Source organism: Crotalus tigris, unplaced genomic scaffold (genome assembly GCF_016545835.1).
Source record: "Crotalus tigris isolate CLP2741 ecotype Arizona unplaced genomic scaffold, ASM1654583v1 scf7180000018498.346397, whole genome shotgun sequence".
Classification (NCBI taxonomy): Eukaryota; Metazoa; Chordata; class Lepidosauria; order Squamata; family Viperidae; genus Crotalus; species Crotalus tigris.
The window spans coordinates 281072-298425 of NW_024097041.1; the positions used below are offsets into that span (position 1 = coordinate 281072).

At 42.8% G+C, this 17354-nt stretch overlaps 1 protein-coding gene across 2 annotated transcripts in view; it reads right to left on the reverse strand.

Annotated features, from left to right (window-relative positions):
- The window catches only part of LOC120312430 (N-acetylated-alpha-linked acidic dipeptidase 2-like), a 43346-nt gene that overhangs the window by 21205 nt on the left and 4787 nt on the right, over positions 1-17354 (reverse strand). Inside the window, exons 2-8 of one of the 2 annotated variants that reach the window (XM_039353143.1) lie at positions 14810-14921; positions 13655-13841; positions 12242-12343; positions 8251-8376; positions 6652-6838; positions 5928-6021; positions 3019-3117 (exon numbers count right to left, since the gene is read on the reverse strand). In XM_039353143.1, coding sequence (XP_039209077.1) covers positions 3019-3117; positions 5928-6021; positions 6652-6838; positions 8251-8376; positions 12242-12343; positions 13655-13841; positions 14810-14921 — 907 coding nt within the window. Of the gene's footprint in view, positions 1-3018; positions 3118-5927; positions 6022-6651; positions 6839-8250; positions 8377-12241; positions 12344-13654; positions 13842-14809; positions 14922-17354 lie in introns of those variants that run through there. The other variant, XM_039353144.1, reaches the window with a different exon arrangement.

Consider the following 17354-nt stretch of genomic DNA (forward strand, 5'->3'; position numbering starts at 1 on the left):
CACATTTATTTCAATTTACATCATTGGGCTGATTTCTGCTCTATTTCTTCCGTAGGCTATGTTGTAAAATAATCAGTATATATACAGTACTTCTCTCTTGTGCAAAGACCATTTCTTTCTATGCTTCTCCTTGTAATTGATTGATTGTTATTGACTATGTGCCATCTACTGTAGAAACTGCAGACTCTTATCAACCACATAGATTTTCTCCATGGTGATTATCCTTAACCTGGTCCGTCAGGTCTTTCAACGATGCACTCATTGCCACACAAGAGTAGGTTGTCCCTTACTCTTTCTTTCCAACTTTCCCAGCATTAGAGCCTTCTCCAGATAGTTAGTTATTTCCATAATATATCCAATGTGCCTCAAGTCAGAAGTCAGCAGGAGGAGGAGGAGGAGGAGAAAGAGGAGCAGGAGAAAAGAAGGGAGAGGAGGAGGAGGAGGAGGAGGAGGAGGAGGAGAAGGAGAAGGAGAAGGAGAAAGAAGGAGAAGGAGAGGAGGAGGAGGAGGAGGAGAAGGAGGAGAAGGAGAAGGAGGAGCAGGAGAAAAGAAAAAGGAGGAGGAGGAGGAGGAGAAAAGAAGGAGAAGGAGGAGAAGGAGAAGGAGGAGAAGAGGAGGAGGAGAAAGAGGAGCAGGAGAAAAGAAGGAGGAGGAGGAAAAGAAAAAGAAGAGGAGGAAGAAGAAGAAGAAGAAGAAGAAGAAGAAGAAGGAGAAGGAGAAGGAGAAGGAGAAGGAGAAGGAGAAGGAGAAGGAGAAGGAGAAGGAGAAGGAGAGGGAGAGGGAGAGGGAGAGGGAGGGAGAGGGAGAGGGAGAGGGAGAGGGAGAGGGAGAGGGAGAAGGAGAAGGAGAAGGAGAAGGAGAAGGAGAAGGAGAAGACGAAGAAGAAGAAGAAGAAGAAGAAGAAGAAGAAGAAGAAGAAGAAGAAGAAGAAGAAGAAGAAGAAGAAGAAGAAGAAGAAGAAGAAGAAGAAGAATAAGAAGAAGAAGAAGAAGAAGAAGAAGAAGAAGAAGAAGAAGAAGAAGAAGAAGAAGAAGAAGAAGAAGAAGAAGAAGAAGAAGAAGAAGAAGAAGAAGAAGAAGAAGAAGAAGAAGAAGAAGAAGAAGAAGAAGAAGAAGAAGAAGAAGAAGAAGAAGAAGAAGCTCTTCTGAGTTTCCAAATTTTGGCAATGGAAAGGGAAAGAACAGAAAAATGAACTTTCAAAAAAGAAGTGCTTTAAAAAAAGTAGATTAAAGAGCTTGCTTCTTAATTAGACAAGCTAGGACAATGGGCATTGCATAATCAACCTTCTTGCAGTAAAAGATGGAGATGATATATAAGTTCCCACAACCTACTTTATTAACATAGCAACGTGACTGGCAGCAGCAATATACCAGCAAGCTAAAGATAGCACTTCAGCACTACAACATTGAGGTCTTATTCTGAATTCAGGATTGGCGCTAGAAGCTAAAATGTAGCTCAGGTAATTCCTACGTAGTGCTTGTCCAGAATTTAAATGGCCAGTTCGCAAATCAAGACTGACTATCCAAGCAACAAAACAATTTCACATCGTTTCACCTATGAACCATCAATTACTAGCACCAATACTGATAATTTGATCCTGTCAGCCCTAATTTCTGCAGTTGTTTCCTGTTTTGTAAATTAGCTGACTTGCTCTGACTTGCATGTGTAACAAATCTTCTAGGGCAGGGGTGACAAACTGCCAGCCCACAGGCCGGTTGCATCATATTAAGGCCGTGGCCACCCCAGTTCCGGCAATGCAAAAAAAGTCGTGATACGTCAAGATGGACACCCATGTTCTAGGGCAGGGGTAGGCCACCTTGGCTCTTTTATGACTCGTGGACTTCAACTCCCAGAATTCCTGAGCCAGCCATGCTGAGGGAAAAGGGACAGGTTCCAAGCTGAGCCACGCTGGCTCAGGAATTCTGGGAGTTGAAGTCCACGAGTCATAAAAGAGCCAAGGTTGCCTACCCCTGTTCTAGGGCAACTGATTTAGCCATCTAGTTCAGTGGTTCTCAACCGTTTTAGTGCCGTGACCCCCAACCGGTCATAAGTCAAGGACTAAACCGGTTGTAAGTCGAGGACTAAACCAGTCGTAAGTCGAGGACTAAACCGGTCGTAAGTCGAGGACTTTCCCTGCCCAGGAGCACCACGCATGCGTGGTGCCGCCCCCTGCGCCAGCCGAGGTGTAGCTGGCAAGCTGCAGAGACAGAGCAGGCCGACCACTGGCTAGGCCACCAGCTGGCCCAGCCCAAGGGAGGTAAGGCACCCGCTGGAAAAGGGGAAAAAAATGACGGACAGCCTTGCTTGGCGACCCCAGTGAAATGGTCAATCAACCCCAAATGGGGTCGCGATCCATAGGTTGAGAACCGCTGATCTAGTTGATTGCAACATGTAAACCTTACATAGTATAATTCAGTAAGTACAAGTAGTCCTTGATTTACAACCATTTAATAATAATAATAATAACAACAACAACAACAACAACAACAACAACGTTGGAGGGGACCTTGGAGGTCATCTGGTCCAACCCCCAATTTGTTTGGTAACCATTTGATGTTACAACAGTAATGAAGAAAAGTAATTTGCAACTGGTCCTCGCACCTACGACCATTGCAGTGTCCTCAGGGTCACAGGCTCAAAATTTAGGCATCTGGCAACATGTAATTATTACAGTTGCCGTGTCCCATTTGTAACTTTCTCAGTTGGCTTCTGACCAGCAAAGACCATGGGGAAGGCAGGTTCACTTAACAACCAGGTTACTAACTTAATTTCAGTGATTCACTTAACAACTGTGGCAAGACAGGTCGTAAAATGGGAGAAAACTCACTTAAGGAATGTTTTGCTTAGCAACAGAAATTTGGGGCTCCGTTGTGGCTGTCAGCCGAGGACTCCCTGCATTCACCCAGCCCCTAAGACAGACAATGGTCTCTCAGAAAATGAAAACCGCTTTAAGTGGATATGCCCAGTTGGGATGGCAATTGAAGCAAAATGATTTTGTTAAAAAATGTTAGAACTAACCTTGTGGAATAGTGATCTAAAAATCCAGGCCCAACATTGTAGGATACGTTGAGATTTCCTTTCCAACTCTTGTCTGGAGCTGCAGAACCACCCATGAATCTGGGAAAACAAAAAAAAACCTTCTTTGTCTTTTGTTTTTTGAGAACTTTTCATCTCCCATCCTGATAACGTTCTTTAAAAAAAAATAGCTGTCCTCCCAAGCCTTGGGGAGATAGGACATTTTGTGAAACTCAGACTGACTGATTGTAGGTGCAGTTTATCCAGACGCTTAGATTCTTTCCATTGCTTTTTATTTTTATTTATTTCGTTTTATCCCACCTTCAAGGGGTGCGATGGCTCAGTGGTTAGAGACGCTGAGCTTGTCAGTTGGGAAGCTGACAGCTCAAGTTTGAGACCTGGGTGTTGTGTGATAAAGTGAGCTCCCCGTTACTTGTCCCAGCTTCTGCCCATCTAGCAGTCTGAAAGCATGCAAATGCAAGTAGATAAATAGGTACCACTTCAGTGGGAAAGTAACCGCATTCTGTGAGCCTCGGCATACAGTTATGCTAGCCACATGACCGTGGAAGCGTCTTTGTGGACAATGGTGGCTCCCTCTGATAAGAAACGTAGATGAGCACTGTCCCTAGAGTCAGGCACAACTGGGCAGGGGAAACCTTTACTCTCTACATCCCGCCTTTATTCTTTTTTTACAAATAACACAAGGCAATGAACGCATCCAACACAACTTCTCTCCACAACAACAACCCTATGATGTGAGGTGAGTTGGGATAAGATAAGATAAGATAAGATAAGATAAGATAAGATAAGATAAGATAGGATAGGATAGGATAGGATAGGATAGGATAGGATAGGATAGGATAGGATAGGATAGGATATAGATGAGATAGGATAGGATAGGATAGGATAGGATAGGATAGGATAGGATAGGATAGGATAGGATAGGATAACCTTTATTGTCATTTTTTAACTGTGGGCACAACGGCACACATCAACAATGAAATTTAGTTGCCCGCTCTCATCTCAAAGTGAAACAGATACATGACACACACCTAAAACATACTATGTACAACATATGTATAGACCCACACCCCTACATATATATAACAAATAAATATTAAATACTGTCCATCTTGAATATATAACGGAAGGAGGAAGCTTGAGAGTTCACAAGTTAATGCTGTATGGCAGTGGTTCTCAACCTGTGGGTCGGGACCCCATTTGGGGTCGAATGACCATTTCACGGGGGTCACCAAACCACGCTGTCCGCCATTTTTTCCCTTTTCCCTAGCTGTCCTACTCCCTCTTATTGGTGGCCACACCCACTTGGGGGTCACCACAACATGGGGAACTGTATTATGGGGTCACGGCATTAGAAAGATTGAGAACCACTGCTGTATGGAATGAAACTATGGCTGAATCTGGATGTTCTGCTTCAGATACCATGAAGCCCCCTCCTCCGAGAAGGTAACAAGGAATACAGGTTGTGAAGAGGATGTGTAGTGTCCCAGATAATCTTACGGACCCTGCTCAAGCAACACTTCTGTGCTATGTCCTAGATGGAAGGGAGGGAGCTGCCAATGATCTTTTCAGCCATCCTCACCATTCTCTGCACCGCCTTCCTGTCTGAAGCAGTGATACTTCCAAACCAGACTGTGTTGCTGTATGACAGGATCGTCTCCCTGTAGAATTGAGAGCATTCTACAGGGGGTCCAAAGTAGCTGGCCCAAAGTCACCTTTTCCAGTGTGGCAGCCTGGCCCAGCACAAGGGTGTGTGTCTGAGTGGCAGGCACATGCACGCATACAGAATTCTACTTATGTGAGCAGTGAGCATGTGCAACTTCCGCTTGTGCGAATAGAGCTTCATGCATGAGCACCCTACGCTCGCATGAGTGCAGAATCATGCGCGAGCACAAGCACAAGCACCCTCCGCTCAAGCGCCCTCCTAGAGTTTCATGCGCGTGTCCTTGCCCATCTCTCCCGCGGTCTGGTTTTGAGCAGGCCTCGGCCTGGTAGTGGGTTGCAACCTGAGGCTTGGGGACCCCGGACTAGAACTCACAGTCTCCCACTTTCTAGTCTACCTTAACCACTGGACCAAACTGTCTCTGTTTTAAATATATGCTGCCCAGAGTATTTCTGGAGTCTGGTGACTACTAAAGCTAATCAATCAATCAATCAATCAATCAGTGGTTTATATCCCAACAACAACCCTGTGAATTGTCTCACTTACAGTGTTTCCCTGAAAATAAGACCGGGTCTTATATTAATTTCTGCTCCAAAAGATGCATTAGGGTTTATTTTCTGGTTAGGTCTTATTTTCAGGGAAATACGGTACTAAATGCATCCATCTAGTTCAGGGGTAAGCCACCTTGGCTCTTTTATGACTCGTGGACTTCAACTCCCAGAATTCCTGAGCCAGCATGACTCAGCTTGGAAACCTCTCCCTTTCCCCTCAGCATGGCTGGGTCAGGAATTCCGGGAGTTGAAGTCCACGAGTCATAAAAGAGCCAAGATTGCCTACCCCAGTCTAGCTGATGATTTTAACTTGGGCTTATTTTGGGGGTGGGGCTTATATTACAAGCATCCTGAAAAATTATGCTAGGGCTTATTTTCCGGTTGGGCCTTATTTTGGGGAAAACACAGTAGCAACAGAAATTTGGGGCTCAGTTATGGTTGTAAGTCGAGGACTACCTGTTTAGCATGAGTGACTAACCCAAAGCCATTTCCATGTCTTAGGGAAGACTAGAGCTCATGTTTTGTCCAGCACCATTGACCATTACACCAAACTCACCTCCTGGCTGGGTGAGCTTTCAGCCCTTTAAAATGAGCCAGGTCAAGAAACAGGCATGGATTTTCAAAATCCATGGATTTTCCAGGTCACGTAAGTATCGAACATAATTTAATATGTATACCTTAATAAAACCTCAGCATCGTGGTAACTAATGGGGTGTACTGGAATGGTGGGGATTCCCAGCCCATCACTAACGTCAAGTCTGAACATGTATTCTGAAAAAAAAAATCAATGAAAGTTTGAGATCAGTAGGATATGAACACGTGCAAGCAGTAATTAGTCCTCCATTTGCAATCATTTGCTGGCTGAGGAATTCTGGGAGCTGAAGTCCACAAAGTCTTAAAAAGGTTGAGGATTGCTGCTCTACAGGACCTATTGTAAAGAGTATGTCCACATTTTTTTCGAAGAGCTTAGAGAATATCTTCCAGCCTCATCTGAAGTGATCAAAACTTGTAACTGATAACTATTACAGGTAGTCCTCAACATAGAGCAGTTCATTTAGTGACCGCTCGAAGTTACAACGGCACTGAAAAAAAAGGGAATTAGGACCGTTTTTCACACTTAGGACTGTTGCAGCATCCCCATGGTCACATAATAAAAATTCACGATGGTTGCATGATCGAAGCCAGATTTACTGCAGCAGTTCCCTTAACAATTGTGGTGAGAAAACTCGTAAAATGGGGCCCAACTCATTTAACAACTATTTCACTTAGCAACAGAAATGTTGGGCTCAGTTGTGGCCATAAGTCAAGGACTGTCTGTGTATGGAAAGCAAATGTTATATCAACAAGCTCTGGTCTTTCCTTCCCAAAGGGAGTGTCATACGTGGGCCTATGGACACTGACCTTTGGCTGGATAGCCTGGCGTGAGAGGATCTCCTGCGCCGTTTAGATTTAACACATTTCCACGCTGAACTCCTTGTCCAGGAAGATTCCAGCCCTCTGGGTAGGGTTTGACCCCAGGCGCACAATAATCTGCAGGATCAGAGTAAAGGATAATTCCTTTTGCTCCTGCCAAGATGGCATTTTTAACCTGCAGAAAAATCAACTGTTAAGAAGCAAAACGCTCTTGCGTTCCCTTGAGTTTCAGGAGTAGCGTGAATGGGATTAAGAGGACGCCAAGGGTTGGTGTGCATGAATCAATCCATTTTGTAGCCTAACTGTGCCCATTCCTCTAATCTGGACTACTGCAATGCACTCAACGGGACCACAAATGGCCAACTTGTGCTGTAAGAGGAAATCAAGAAAAGAGATGAAATATAGTTGGGTTCTTAGGCCAGAGTTGGGTCTCTCTCTCTCTCTCTCTCTCTCTCCCTCCCTCCCTCCCTCCCTCTCTCTCTCTCTCTCTCTCCCTCTTTCCCTCCCCCTCTCTCCCCCTCTCCCTGTCCCTCTCCATCTCTCCCTCCCTCTTCCTTTATCCCTCCCTCCCTCCCTCTCTCCCTCCCTCTCCTTCCCTCTCCCTATCCCTCTCTCTCTCTCTCCTTTTCCTCTTTCCCTCCATCCGTCCATCCCTCTCTCCCTCTCTGTCTCATTCTCCCTTTCCCTCTTTCCCTCCCTCCCTCCCTCTCTCCCTCTCTCTCCCTCTCCCTATCCTTCTCTCTCCTTCTCCTCTTTCCCTCCCTCCCTCCGTCCATCCCTCCCTCTCCTTCTCCCTTTCCCTCTCTCCTTCACCTCTTTCCCTCCCTCCCTACCTCTTCCTCCCTCCCTCCTTCCCTCTCTCCCTCCCTCTCCTTCCCTCTCCCTATCCCTCTCTCTCTCTCCTTTTCCTCCTTCCCTCCATCTATCCATCCCTCTCTGTCTCATTCTCCCTTTCCCTCTTTTCCTCCCTTCCTCTTCCTCCCTCTCCCTCTCTCCTTCTCCTCTTTCCCTCCCTCCCTACCTCCTTCCCTCTCTCTCCTTCTCCCTCCCTCTCCCTCTCTCCTTCTCCTCTTTCCCTCCCTCCCTCCTCCCTCCCTCCCTCCCTTTCCCTCTCTTTTTCTCCCTCCCTCTCCCTCTGTGTGTTTCTGTGCATGTGTAGCAGGAAAACCTGGTAGACAGGTGAGCTGACATCAAGTCCACAAATAAGAAATTCAAGTTAGGTTCGGTGTGCTCATACAGGCAGCCCAACTACCAACTGGTAATCAGAATAGCATTAGTCTGGACTACATGCTAAACCAATGTCTTGAGAACAATTTGCCTCTACTACAGCTTAACATAATGGCTTGGCTCCCATGACTTATAAAACGCCAGCTGAATTCTCACCAAACATTCCGCCACAAATGAGTGAACTATTTTTGAGGCTTTTCAAAAATTCCATGTCGAATTAATTAATGGTATTCACTTTGGATCGTTTTCTTTTTTTGAAAACATATGTGCAGTATTTAAGCAACGCCCTACTAAAGATACTAAAATATTTCTCTTGGTGGTATCGTCACTGAGAAAACCATGAAGATGCTGATAACTTACTTTGTTTCCTCTGAATATTTTTCCGTATCGAGCAATGAGAATCTTTTCTGTGCAGTTTATTCCCATTTCTCTCTCTAACTTGAAAAAATCTTCTGTGCGTCCATAATTGACATACACCAGATCGGCCTTTTTAGGATGGAAACAAAATCAACATTTTGGGGGGCTTAATTTTATTTAATTTACTACTACACATGGAATCTGTTTCACTTATACAGGCAACTGTATCACAACTGCAAATATCCCCATAAACGCCCATTTGATTCCTCCTATCTCATTTTTTTAGTTGAAATGATTTATTAAAAGTTGGCAATATGGCAAAGCAAACATCTTTATTTACAGGACATTTAAGCAGTCCCCATAGACACACTTAGAAAGTAACAACAGAATGTTGAGTGTTGTGGTCTCCTGAGATGACTCATCTTCAGAAAAAGATGATGACTTATCTTCATTAATCCCAGATGCTTTCAATGACCCAGAGACTATTAATGCCTAGCTAAATACAAATACTATAAATCCTTTCCATTCCCCACTGGTTAGTTAGAACTGAAGAAGCTTCTTCAATGAGAAGTGAAATGTCTCCAAGAAAAGTCAAGAAAGACCAGTCGCCATTTTGAAAGCACCTTTGAAACAACCATGGACGACCGAGAACCTCCACAGAGGACTCATCTTCATCAACCAAGGTTGAAGATGGAAATTATCAAATCCTGAGAACGAGCACCAAAACACACAAACTAGAGAGAATTCATGATTCTTTTTAGGGACAGGCACAAATCTGCCGGATGCCAGCTGCAATGTCACAATCAAAAATCCACTTCTTGTACATGTGTGTGTGTGGACAAAGTCACTACATCTACAACAAGAGGAAGGCTTTGATTGCAATGCTTCACCTTCCATTTTTCAGATGTTGATGCGTCCCCTAACACAGGGGTCTGCAACCTTGACAACTTTTAAGATTTGTGAACTTCAATTCCCAGAATTCTGGGAGCTGAAGTCCACAAGTCTTAAGGTTGTCAAAGTTGTCAAGGCTGCAGACCCCTACCCTAACAGATGCTGCTGGAAGAACTAATCCCACCAATACACAGTAGCTACTTTTCCAGATTCCAGTCCATAGTCTTTGGCATACCCTAAAGCCTTAGATGTATCCCAAATTCAAAGTCAAATATCAAAAGGCTGAAAAGGAAGGGAGAGTCTAGTGCAGGGGTAGGCAACCTTGGCTCTTTTATGACTCGTGGACTTCAACTCCCAGAATTCCTGAGCCAGCATGGCTCAGCTTGGAAACCTCTCCCTTTCCCCTCAGCATGGCTGGCTCAGGAATTCTGGGAGTTGAAGTCCACGAGTCATAAAAGAGCCAAGGTGGCCTACCCTTGATTCTAGTGGAAGGATGATTTTTACTAGGAATTGCAACTATTTTTGAGTAGTTCTAATTCTGAGAAGCTATGCACAGCAGTTGGCCTGAAATAGGCAAGGATTTGGTCTGATGTAAGAAGTCCCTTCCCCCCCCCATAGAATGCAGTGCTAAAGAAAATTTATTTTGTGGTTCACCCCCGTGACATCTTGCCCAATCCAATTTGCCGAAATTCTGACTCTTCGGTATAAAGTAAAATAAATTCCTGATGACCCATCCATGTATTTTCTTGACAGCAACAGGGAATGCTATTGAAATTTTTGGTCTTCTCAGCCCACCAAATACCCCTGACATATCTTGATGGACATATCCATGTTCTCATGAAGGTCTTTTCTGCTGACTTTGCAAAGTTTAGCTAAGGCTGGATAGGTTTTACCATGCCTGATGTTCAGGGCTGTGGTGGTGTAGTGGTTAAAATGCAGTATTGCAGGCTAACTCTGCTCACGTTACCAGGAGTTTGATTCCTTCAGTCCTAACCAGCTCAAGGTTGACTCAGTCTTCCATCCTTCCAGGGTTGGTAAAATGAGGACCCAGATTGTTGGGGCAATAGGCTGACTCTGTAAACCGCTTAGAGTGGGCTGTAAAGCACTGTAAGTTGGTATATAAGTCTAAGTGCTAAGTGCTGTTGCTAGGACCCAATGTTCTGCTTAAACCTGTCTCCAGCTCTGGACTATGGACTGTCCTTGCTGTAATTGTCTTGTGTGTCCCGGACCATGGTTTTGTTAATGATACTTTCTTTGCTTTTAGCATCCTTGTTCTCCTCTGAAAGTTACTTCCCATTTCACATCTCCCACATATGGCCCCAATAGCGTACTCTTAGTTCTCTTGAACTAAGCAGGAAGATTAGGCTTCATGCAAAGGTCTTTATTGCACAAGGCATTAACGTCATGTGGAATTCCTGGCCATAGTGCTTCAAGAAAGGGATATATGATTTGCAAGGAATCGATATGCCAACCACTGGTCAAATAAGTTTAACCTAGAACATCTCTGTTCAGAAACCAAATATTGAAGTACTCAAAAGAAGAGGAGAAGTGATATAATCTTACTTTCTTGGAAACAGCTTCCACATATTGCAGACTGAGTATAAAGTGATGTTACCAAACACAGGCTGCAGAAATCAAGATGGCAGCCCAAATAACTGCACTCACTATTGCATTCTGTCTGGTGATTTGCAGCCCAAATATAGTATCCAAGCAATGCTTTGGTTTGATTGACAGCTTCTGCTTCTTTTTCTATACACTGTTCTTCATAAGCGCATAAGCAGCCCATCTAGTATATACAGCTTTTTCTCACAGTGGTCAACCAACTGCATAAGGAAGCCTACCCACCTCCCAGCAGATGGTCTGCAGAGACAGTCACACAGCCATCCAGGCAAATAGCCACTATGATTTTCACAAAACAGTCCAACTCTTTTTCAAAACCAGCCAAGCCTGTAGCCGGCATCACATCTCAAGGTACAGTGGGTACCTTAGTACTCATCATTATTTGTTTCTGGGGGGCACGATGAGTACCAAAAACAATGAGTATCATTTCCCCCATAAGGAATAATATAGTGAGTCACAAAGCAACCCAGACTGAAAAGTTCTAGCTTGTACCAAACAAACAATGAGTACTAGGACAAAAATTTTGTCTCAAAATGCATTGAGTATCAAATTTGAGTTTCAAAGTAGTCAAGTACCAAGGTACCACTGTAATAGATTTCAATCACTCAGTCAATCAGAATAGAGCTCTTCTTAAAAACCTCAAGTGATGCAGCCCCCAGAACATCTGAAGACAAGCTGTCCCACTGGCTAATTGTCCTCACTGTTAGGAAGTTTCTCCTTATTTCTAAGTTGCTTCTCTCCTTGATTAGTTTCCATCCATTGTTTCTTGTCTTACATTCTGGTACTTTGCAAAATAAATTGACCCCTCTTCTTTGTGGCAGCCACAAAGCCAAAGTGTTCACACAATTTTCACATACACACAAAAAATTCACACAAGTCGAATACCACTTTACAATGCTTGGTAAGGCCACCCTTGGAATACTGCATCCAGTTTTGGTCAACACGATGTAAAAAAGATGTTGAGACTCTAGAAAGAGTACAGAGAAGAGCAACAAAGATGATTAGGGGACTGGAGGCTAAAACATATAAGGAACGGCTGCTGGAACTGGGTATGTCTAAGGAAGAGAAGGACGAGGGGGGACATGATAGCAATGTTCCAATATCTCAGGGGCTGCCACAAAGAAGAGGGAGTCAAGCTATTCTCCAAAGCGCCTGAAGGCAGGACCAGAAGCAACAGATGGAAACTAATCAAGGAGAGAAGCAACCTAGAACTAAAGAGAAACTTCCTGACAGTTAGAATAATTAACCAGTGGAACTTGCCTCCAGAAGTGGGGAATGCTCCGACACTGGAAGTTTTTAAGAACTGGACAGCCATTTGTCTGAAATGGTATAGGGTTTCCTGCCTGAGCAGGGGGTTGGACTAGATGACCTCCAAGGTCCCTTCCAACTTTATTAATAATAATAATAATTTGTTATTTGTTATCATTACCGTATCAAATTCATTTTTATATTAAATATTAAATAAATGTTATCAAATCCTTACCAGTGGCTCACCCTGTGCTGAAAAAGCATTATAAGGTGGCAGCACTCCAGAAATATTTGCATAGCCTTCAGGCGGGGGCTCAAACAATGATGTGTTAAAAATCTATTCACAAAGGAAAAAAGACAGAAGAAGTTTCATTAGAGAGCTGAAATGACAACCTGGTTGGGTTGCAGACTTGGCAGGGTCCTAGAATTACAATTCTTTTGAAGGTTCCTATTTTGATTTTCAAATTTCAACAGAAATGTAGTCCTCGTAGACCTCTGCTCAGAAGGGATGAAGTCAGAAGACATATCCGCAATTCAATCAGATTTACTTTCCAATTGCTTATAACTGCCATGTAAAAGATTTAGAAGGGTGCTTCTTCTTTTTGCTGAAGTATCAGAATTACCATCATTTTAAAAAAAAATTAGCCATAGGTCAAATCTTTTTATTCTTATCTTTTTTTTTTCTTCAGGTGGACATTCATTACCGGTAAATGAAGATTCCTCATATTTAAAGTTTCCTGCATTTTTTTAAAAATGATTCCGTTAATGTTTACATTTGTCATTTTTATCTGCCCAAAGGCCTTTCTCAGCCTTACATTCTCTAGAGCAGTGTTTCTCAACCTTGACCATTTTAAGGCATGTGGACTTCAACTCCCAGAATTCCACAGCCAGCAATGCTGGCTGTGGAATTCTGGGAGTTGAAGTCCACATGCCTTAAAATGGTCAAGGTTGAGAAACACTGCTCTAGACATAAATGATAAGAACTCTCGGAAGTGGAGTTGGCCACGTGCCAGGATTCCATTGGCTGTACTGTCTGGGAATTCTGGGAGTTGTAGGCCCACCCACCTAGTTGTAGGCCCTCCTCATCTTGAGGGCATCTGTTTGGGGAAACTTCTATCTCTGAAGTGCTATTTTTATTCATTTTTTCCATACAAACAATAATAAGTTTTCAACCAACATGCTGCCTGAGTTTACATATGCTAATACATATTTAATTCCTAATCCTTTTTTCTTTCCCCTAGCCCAGAGGTAGGCAACCTTGGCTCTTTTATGACTCGTGGACTTCAACTCCCAGAATTCCTGAGCCAGCCATGCTGAGGGGAAAGGGAGAGGTTTCCAAGCTGAGCCATGTTGGCTCAGGAATTCTGGGAGTAGAAGTCCACAAGTCATAAAAGAGCCAAGGGTGCCTACCCCTGCCCTGTTGTTGTTGTTGTTGTTAATTGCGAAGTAATGTCTGACCCATCAGACTGAGGAATTCTGGGAGTTCTGGCTGAGGAATTCTAGGAGTTGAAGTCCATAAGTCATAAAAGGGCCAAGTTTGAAGACCCCTGTTCTAGAGGAATCTTAGGTTTTGCTGCCCCGCAGACATCCACCTAGTTTTTTCCCCTGGAAGCTCCCTCAGAGAAGAAGGCACAACTGCTTGCTGTACCTGTTTTCCGCCATCATCAGTAATGGAGACATAGTTGGGAGAGCTTTGATTTGGGTAAGAAAGGAGGACGTCGTAGTGAACCAGTTCTGCTGTGTCCAAGCCGAATGTCTTCCACTGAGTCTGAATCTGCCTGGCCAACCGGAGGTTCTGCTCTGTTCCGGCCACATGTGGGAATCTGGTGAAGGAGCTAGAAAAAGGAAAAGCCATCTCAGAGGATCACATCATCCCAGGTCACTGCAACTGTCATACATATGAGTCAGTTGCCAAATGTCTGAATTTTGATCACATAACCATGGAGATGCTGCAATAGCTGTTAATGTGAAAAATTGGTCATAAATCACTTTTTTCAGTGATCTAACTTTGAACATTCACTAAACGAACTGTTGTAAGTGAGGAACTACATGTATATGTATACAGTAATGTATGTGTATATGTATGTGTATACATGTGTGTATGTGTGTGTGTATATATATGTAAGTTCTCAACTTATAATAACCATTATACTCTCTCTCTCTCTCTCTCTCTCTCTCTATATATATATATATATATATATATATATATATATATATATATATATATATATATCGCTATCTCTATTTCTGTCATTATATCTATATCTCTATCTCTGTCATTGTATCTATATCTATATCTATCTTATCTGTTGGGTGGAGCACCCGGTCTACCAAATATAAATCAGTCTGTTCTGCATTTCGCTCCAATCTAGGAGCATGTTTTCCAGGGAGACGTCACATACTGTGAATACTGTAAATTCAAAATTTTGTGGCTGACCAAGAGTTAGTAGGAGACTAATCTAGCTATTTCAGGCTCTGATGAGAGCTAAAGAGCTTGAAATAGCTATACTAGTCTCCCACTAACTCTTGGTCAGCCACAAAATTTTGAATATCTATATATTTATCTCTGTCTCTATCTATCTCTGTATCTCTGTATCTCTGTATCTCTGAATCTATCTATCTATCTATCTATCTATCTATCTATCTATCTATCTATCTATCTATATCAGGCAAAATATGTCTGTGTGTATGTATGAATGCATGATCAGCCCACCCTAAATTGTTTTCCAAAACCTATATAATAATAATAATAATAACAACAACAACAATAAACAGTTGTAGGTGGTCAAAAGGGCAGACTTACTGTAGAAAGCCCTGGATATTTTCTGCCTTCATTTCTGAAAAAAGTTGTCTTCTTACACTTACAAAGACCTCGCTGGTGCCAGGTGGCCCAATTAAGGTTTTCACCAACCAACCTGCAAAAAAAGAACAAGGGGATAGATCTTTTATTCCTCCCCAATAATTAACAGAGTGGAAGGGACTAGTACAACCCCTTTCTACACCCCTCTTATAACCCAAAATCAATCATGTCAACTAAAAGAGACATGTAGACAGGATGTGATGCAATCGATCAACTTTTTAAAAATTTTAATTAAAAATTAAAACTTTAAATAAATAAAACAGAACAGGACGTAGTAGTAAGTGAGATCACAGATGAGCAGCCTAATTTAGAGACAGTACAGTGGAATTTACCCTACATTCAAAGATCATATTGATCGCACAGTGACAGCTATACATACAGTAAAAGAGATCAGAATTTCCCAGATATTATAGCAGGTAGGGAGTTATAACAATAAGTCCATGAATCCTTATAGAAGGTACAATATAGCAGAACACAAGCTGTGGTTTCAATGGTCCCTTGTCCACAGGGGCACAATCTCAGCACATCTGGGACTTTTTTGTATCAGCCCTGAAGGACTGCTGTGGGGAAAACATTACAACATGCACAAGTTAGTGCTCTCTGAAATTTAAGAGAGACACGGTGCAATTCTTGGTAATCCTGCAAAAACTGCTACTTTAGGCTATAATCAGAAAAAAAATTGCTGTCTAGGAATGGTAAGAGGGATGAATGGAGGAATAGAATAGAATAGAATAGAATAGAATAGAATAGAATAGAATAGAATAGAATAGAATAGAATAGGGAATAGGATAGGACAGGATAGAACAAGGAATAGAATAGAATAGAATAGAATAGAATAGAATAGAATAGAATAGAATAGAATAGAATAGAATAGAATAGAATAGAATAGGAATAGGATATGACAGGATAGAACAGAGAATGGAATGGAATGGAATGGAATGGAAGGGAAGGGAAGGGAAGGGAAGAGAAGAGAAGAGAAGAGAAGAGAAGAGAAGAGAAGAGAAGAGAAGAGAAGAGAAGAGAAGAGAAGAGAAGAGAAGAGAATTCATTATTGGCCAAGTGTGACCAGACAAACAAGAAATTTGTCTCTGGTGCATAAGCTTTCAGCATACATACAAGCAACGTTGACCTTATGATCATACTCACAAAATATAATCATCATAAGTCATAAGATACAACACTCAGTGATAGTCATAAGATTATGTTTTCTTTTAACAGAGAATTTGGGGGAAAGAGCCACTTTGTTCTAGTGATTAAGGCATCAGGCTAGAAAGCTGGTGAATTCTAGTCCCACTTTAGCCATGAAGCCAGCTGGGTGACTTTGGGCCAATCACCAGGAGGCTGTGAGTTCTAGTCCCGCTTTAGCCATGAAAGCCAGCTGGGTGACTTCGGGCCAATCCCTCTCTCTCAGTTCAACCCACCTCCCAGGGTTGTTGTGGGGAAAATAGGTAGAAGTAGTATTATATATGTTCCATGCCTTGTTCCTATATTTGTCAAAATAATAAAGACAGGACACAAACAAGCAAACAACATGCCAGTGCAAATTGCATTGCCTTTCTAGCACCGGGATGGCAACAGATCTTTTGCATTTCTGTCACCAGGATTGCAACAGATGTGATTCCACCAATGTGGAACAAAATTGCAGCAAAGAAATAATTGCGGAATGTTTTGCTACTGGAGTCTGGCTGGGGCAAAGTGAATAACAGCATCGTGAGGGCGGCTTTTTTAATAAAGGAGTAAAGTTTCTCTTGATTAGATTGCAACATCTGGAAAATTTATTTGCTGGAGAAGAAGGATAAGGAAATCACCTCTCCGAGAATTATTTCGGGAGGGAAAGGAAACTGGTACGACTTAATTGGCCATTTGCTTTGAGTTCAGTGGGTGCAGAGAGTTCAGCTCAATTTGGCAGGAAAGAGACACTTTGCAAACTCTTTGGAGAAACTACATACAGCTTACTATGTGCTCAACTCAGCTCTAACTCAAACAGATTATTTGTTTACAGCAGTGGTTCTCAACCTTTTTAATGCCGTGACCCCCAACCGGTCGTAAGTCTAGGACTACTCAACCGGTCGTAAGTCGAGGACTACTCAACTGGTGCAGTACCGTTTGCAGAATGGGACTTTTGGTAGGCTCAGCAGGGCAGAGACAGCCTGGACAATTCCTATTGGCTTTCAAAAGCCAATAGAATAAAAGGGAGTAGCACAGCTAAGGAAAAGGGAGGAAAAATGGCAGACTGTGTTGTTTGGCGACCCCCGTGAAATGGTCATTCGACCCCAAATGGGGTCCCGACCCACAGGTTGAGAACCACTGGTTTACAGCTATTTTTTCCCTCTATCCTTTTCTTGTTTATACATCAAGGAAGTGGTATGGACCTGCAGAAGAAGCTCTACTTTACATAAAGAAGTTTCCTGACCCCTTTAGATGGGGCTGGAAAAGTCCCTGCCCGAACCTTTTCAGAAAAAGGATCAAAACCTTAATACAGGTAAGT